This window comes from Syzygium oleosum, unplaced genomic scaffold, assembly GCF_021117445.2.
Source record: "Syzygium oleosum isolate NSW1041296 unplaced genomic scaffold, Sole_v2.1 Sole_v2.50, whole genome shotgun sequence".
NCBI classification, from domain to species: domain Eukaryota; kingdom Viridiplantae; phylum Streptophyta; class Magnoliopsida; order Myrtales; family Myrtaceae; genus Syzygium; species Syzygium oleosum.
In genome coordinates, this window is record NW_026607534.1 from 1,194,279 (window position 1) to 1,200,495 (window position 6,217).

General features: G+C 41.1%; 1 protein-coding gene across 1 annotated transcript; it reads left to right on the forward strand.

Moving 5' to 3' along the window:
- Nucleotides 1-2,600: 2,600 nt before the first annotated feature.
- LOC115689499 (non-specific phospholipase C3-like) lies at nucleotides 2,601-5,939 on the forward strand. The gene is made up of 4 exons (XM_030615553.2): nucleotides 2,601-3,490; nucleotides 4,431-4,840; nucleotides 5,307-5,477; nucleotides 5,565-5,939. Exons 1-4 carry the CDS (start codon nucleotides 2,865-2,867, stop codon nucleotides 5,897-5,899), a joined length of 1,542 nt encoding a protein of 513 aa, XP_030471413.2. The 5' UTR covers nucleotides 2,601-2,864; the 3' UTR covers nucleotides 5,900-5,939.
- The last annotated feature ends 278 nt before the right edge of the window (nucleotides 5,940-6,217 follow it).

Consider the following 6,217-nt stretch of genomic DNA (forward strand, 5'->3'; position numbering starts at 1 on the left):
AAATAAAGTAAACAATTTGCAGATAAAATTAACATTTCTTTACTCCGATATGTGATTAGTGCTTGTCTAGATTGTAATAATGGAGAATAAGATCAAGAAAAATGTGAAGGAATCGTTGAAATGTAATAGTTGTGGTGGAAAAAGCGGCTAAGGCGAAAAAACAGTTGTTTGAAAGGGATGTGGGCAGGTCTTTTAGTAAAATTGAAAAAAAAGAAGAAAAAAGGTAAAAAAAAATCTTAAATCAAGAGTGAGACCCGCAAGAGATAATGTAGTCAATTCAATGTGATAGCGGGTGTTAAGAGTCAATAAGGGATGAGAAATAATGCGAGCCTATTTCTATGGTGATCTCGCGTTAATTTAATTACAAAATCCAATCTTTTTTGCATCAATTTTACAACAAACTACGCTCAATAAGTGTTTGGGTTGTGCTTCAAATTAGAAAACAAAAACATGCATATTTAGGACATCACTTGCTGATTGATTTTGGACGTAACTAAAATAGGAGTGCAGTACTAAAAGGGCATCTTGGGATGCTAATCCGTCCCAAGAGTATCTAAATCCCTGAATCTAAGATCTATGGGTTTTGTTTGACTGATTCCTCTACATGTGCACATTAATATTAAATGATTTCCCCATCATTACCTAGGGGTTTAGGAGTTCAATCGATCAAGGTTTCCTAAATTGATTGACGCGACTCCCGTATGGTTTTAAGTGTTTGATAATTTGCAATAATTGATTAGCCGAACCTAGTGCACTTAGGTAGTAAATGACTTCCCCATCACTACCTAAGACTTTAGGTCTTCAAGCGATTTAGGTTTCCTACGTTAATTGGTGGCGACTCTAGTACGGTTTTCAGTTGTCGATCATATGAATATCTTAATTACCCGAACCTAGAATTTGGAAAATTAATAAAAGTCGAGGTGCCACTCAGTTTGCAAAACTCGACGTGAGACACACATAGACCAACGAACATGCAAGGATTCAACTATGGGGATTGTTAAATTATGTTATCGATCGCTTATATTTCTGTCGATTTTGATTAACACTTTACGAAGGGAGATGGAGAGGCACTCCGAAAATTCGAAAGAACCGGCTCCGCGACAAAGTGCGTTTGAAAACATTTTCTCCGAGGGAACATTTTCAATGCGTCCGGATAAATTTATGTTTTTCAAAAGGAGAAACTAGTTGTATTCTTGATCCGCTACAAACTAAATACTGGGCCATCGCTATCGGAGAATTGAGAGGTTTTAAGGAGAATTGATTGGCCTTTCTTGCTCGGCTTGGAAACCGGCGATGCACACGGCACGCATTAAACTAAGGAAGGCTCCGACTAAAAAACAAAAAAACTAAGGAAGGCATATGCTTTATGCTGTTGGCATCGCTTGTTCGAATTCAAAAGGACAGCCATGATTAGGACTCCTAGTTTCCTTCTTCTTTTGTTTAAGGCATTTTTCAGAGGAGCAGCATGTGATTGGGGTGTTCGTGGGACAGCGATTGGCCCAACGACTAGTTTGATTTTGTGCAAAAGTACTTCGGGCAAGCGGATGCATTCCTTATTTTTATATGTCGGTGCCTGCACGCTTCGCACTCCCAATTCTCCATATTTCTTTATCTTCCTCGTGAAGATGGAATACCATTTGGAAGTTTCACATCCCAATGATGCCAAGATCTAGGCAAGGGTGGAGACGAAATCTTTTAAGGACATGCTTTAAGTCCTTGCATGGATCAAATGTACCGTATTAAATTAACCGCGTTTTTTTGCATCGGATGGGAGTTTGTCCGGTACAAAATCATCGTAATTGCCACTAACTGTCAAAGATGGTGTTGCAGTTTTTATATGATATTTGGCGAATTGCTCGTAATTGCGGCAACTTTTAGGATGCCACATCACCCAGTGTTGAAGCGACAGCTTTGAAACTGGTATCCATTACCCTAGTGATAGGTTCAGCTCACTAGATCGTTTAGAGAATGAGTTCATGCAATATTATTGTTTCGATAATCTCTTTGGTCGCAATAAGGATGTGTTCCGAGACTCAACTTAGATGAGAATATAATCCGGATAAGGATATTCCATGTGGCGGTAGAATAAAAGTGAATAGAATTTCTCACGTTGATGATATAAAAGCTATTTTCCGAACCTTCTATAACCAGTACAACCTGTTGTTATATATGTACGAGGATATTCAAACTTTGATAGTGCAAACAATTTTTCCTGCCTATCTAGACTAATCTGAGCGGAAATGTAGTATGTAAAACGTCACTTACTCGATCATCTATGGGGGCTATTCAATGTAAACATCGTCCTATTTTCACACTCATTCGTGTTTCCTTTCTATAGGTTGCCTACCTTATACTTCAAGAGATTCAATTGGACAAGCTAAGTGATTGAAAATGCATACATACCCTATAGATTAACAGTATCCCTTACATTCAATCTCCACAAGAAACAGGAAGCTATCTCATTAATCATTAATACCACGTATGATGCTGAAATATTGCCTCTCATAATTATAAAATTGGAAAACTTCATCGGTATTGCGTAAGCAGAAATAGAGAAAAACGATACTTTTGGCGACGATCGATGTGAAAGATAATTTCGGGGAATTCATGAAAGACAACCCTTTGAAATTCATGCTCTTCGGATTGCGACGCCCATTGTTTGCACAATCCAATAACAAAACCAGGACGAATTAAACTCCTAAAAATAATATTAAAATCTAGTCTAAGCAGATCTTAGTTCCCCCAGTTCCCAAGCTAGCTTCCTTATATATATAATTCCAGTGATAAACAATCTTCACATCGGAGCCGTTACATAAAGAAGAGACGAGAGAGACACACCGATAGACCAACCTAAACACGCGACAATGGCTTCCGGGGCAAACACCTCGTACCCCATCAAGACGGTGGTCGTTCTGGTCCAAGAGAACCGCTCGTTCGATCACATGCTGGGGTGGATGAAGTCCCTCAACCCCGAGATCGACGGCGTGATGGGCCAAGAGTCCAACCCCTTGTCCACGACGGACCCGGACTCCGGCCGTGTCATGTTCGGCGACGGAGCCGCATACGTGGACCCTGACCCGGGCCACTCGATCCAGGACATATATGAGCAGATCTTCGGGGAGCCGTGGAGTGAGGAATCAGCCACCAAGAAGCTCGCTCCGAAGATGGAGGGTTTTGCTCAGAACGCAGAGCGAAACGAGAAGGGGATGGCGGAGACAGTGATGAGCGGGTTCACGCCGGACTCGGTCCCGGCCTACAAGGAGCTGGTGAGCGAGTTCGCGGTGTGTGACCGGTGGTTCGCGTCGGTGCCGGCGTCGACGCAGCCGAACCGGCTGTTCGTGCACTCGGCAACATCGCACGGCGCGACGAGCAACAACACCCAGAAGCTCATCGAAGGGTTTCCACAGAAGACGATCTTCGAGTCGATGGACGAGGCCGGGTTCAAGTTCGGGATCTACTACCAGTATCCTCCGGCCACTCTCTTCTATAGGTATGTCCGTAGAGCCCTTTTTAGTTATATTATTCATGTATCGAGCAAGTCAATTACAATATTATACAACAACTATGAGGTATAATACATAATCGCTATATAACACTCCCGGAAATAATAATTGAAATGGGTCGACAAGGACATCACACCTTGAAAGAACTGAGAATCTTTTTCTCGAAATGTCATTGGTACTTCTCACCTGACTTGTGGCGTCTAGGAGCAGAATTGCTCGATCAATACAAGAAGACTGAGTTTTATTCACGTAATAATACCATCAAGTTGGACCTGAGAAGGTCCTTAAAAGGCTAAAGGGAGACAGGAGAAAGAACTCCCCGGTATGGAGGAGGGATCTCCTGGTAAGTTTTCTCCTTATTCCTTCTCTCCTGGGAAGAAAAAGAATGGAAGAGAACTTAAGGGCCTGTTGGTGGGAAAAGTAGAATCCACGTCAGTTTTGGCTGACTATCGCTTGGTAGGTAAGTATAGTAGCCTTTTGCGCCTGGGGGGACACGGGCGAGCTTCGGCTCCTGCTTGATTGGCCTGTGCTTCGCACAATGACTAGGTAACCGTAGTGCCAACCAAGTACCCTTGATTACATAGTCACGTAATAATACCATTATGTGACATTTTCAGAATGATTAAATTTCCCTTTCGTGTATTGGTGAAAAGACTATAAAATGAAAGTCCCTTCTTCTGACCCCAAAGAACAAAGACTTCGAGTAGGACAATGATAAGTTAGATGAGTTTGAATCCACATGCAAGGGGATTGATCAAACAGGGTGTGAAAACTGCAAAAATCTACAGTAGTAAACTCATGTGAAGGTAGCATTTTGCTATGTCTGATTAATCGTTTAAGTGTTTCTGTTGTCAATTCCAATTCTAAGGTTCCTTCTTCCTCCTTGAGCACGCTAATCGTGTGACTATCCTCTTCACTTTATTTCAGGAACCTCAGAAAGCTGAAATACTTGAAGAACTTCCATCAGTTTGACCTTCACTTCAAGAAGCATTGCGAAGAAGGGAAGCTACCAAATTATGTCGTTGTGGAGCAAAGGTACTACGACCTGTCCATCTTACCTGGGAATGATGATCACCCTTCTCATGATGTCTCTCAAGGTCAGAAATTTGTCAAGGAAGTGTACGAAGCATTGAGAGCTAGCCCTCAGTGGAATGAGATCTTATTCCTGATCACGTATGATGAACATGGTGGTTTTTACGATCATGTTCCAACTCCCGTGCATGGTGTCCCCAGCCCAGACGGCATCGTCGGTCCTGATCCATACAAGTTTCAGTTCGACCGTCTTGGGGTTAGAGTCCCGGCCATCTTCATTTCTCCATGGATTGAGCGCGGAACAGGTTTGCATGAGTTCTTGTACGTGGATTTCTGTCATCGTAAATAATGATATGAAACGGCTAAATTATTCTTGACACTATTTATAAATTAGAGAACATAGCTCAGATTCTGGAAACTGGCAAGTACTAGATATGTGTCCAATGGAAGCCCTAAAACATTCGGCTAACTGTAAGTTCGAATCCTAAAACCTTACAAAAAATGCACAATCATGACTATGTTCTGTACATTTCTCAGAAAGATCATGACTTCATTGATCAAAATTCAATGTATAGAACTTAGTTGCGCAGTAATCCAAAAGTGTAGTAGCTGCACTAAATACTTTATCTCCATTTTCATGGTCGAACAAGATTGGTGAAAGCAATGTACCTACAAAAATAACTATAGTATTCTTCAAATGATCAACTTTTTTGTGCTTTAAACTGAAGATGGGAGATCTAACTCGCTATTTTTGCTTGGAAAATCGCATAGTTTTGCATAAGCCGAAAGGACCATATCCTACCTCACAGTATGAGCACTCCTCAATAGCAGCAACGGTGAAAAAGATCTTTAACTTGAAGAATTTCCTGACAAAACGCGATGAATGGGCGGGCACCTTTGAGGTGGTCTTGAACAGAAGTAGTCCAAGAACAGATTGTCCAGGTAATCTCCAAATCATACATCAACTTCTCCACATTATTTCGAGTACTTTCACCTCTACTTGAGTACTAAAAGCTTATACATTTGCAGTGACATTATCCGATGCTGCGAAATTAAGAGAAGCCGGAGCTAAAGAAGATGCAAAGCTAAATGATTTTCAACAAATCCTGGTGCAAATGGCTGCGACGTTGAATGGGGATTACAAAAAGGACATCTATCCGGACAAGCTAGTGGAGAACATGACCGTCGGTGAAGCTGCTAAGTACGTAAAGGATGCACATGAGACATTTTGTGATCACTGCAATAAAGCCATAGAAAGTGGTGCGGACGAAGATCAGATTGTTGTTCTGGGAAAGAGATCAACCAGAGGAACGACCAAAAACTTTGCTCAAAAGTTATTTTCCTGCATAATCTGCGATAACTGACGAATCCACTATTTGGCAATGTTGTGCTTTTTTACTTATTTGATTCATGCGTCTAATCTAGAGCATATTACTGGCAAATCCATTATTTGGTATTAAATTTTTCCACAAATGATTTGGAATTTTCGTTAAGATTGTTCACATCTCAAATTTCGTCCTCAATCCTAAAATTTTTATAAGTTTGATTTAGGTTGAACAAGATTTGATCAATGATGGACCGATCATATACAAGACAAAACAAGTCATTTGAAATCCATATTACTACCTAGATCCGACGGTCAATTTTTTACCCTATGGGCATTCTCATCCGTTTTTGCAGTG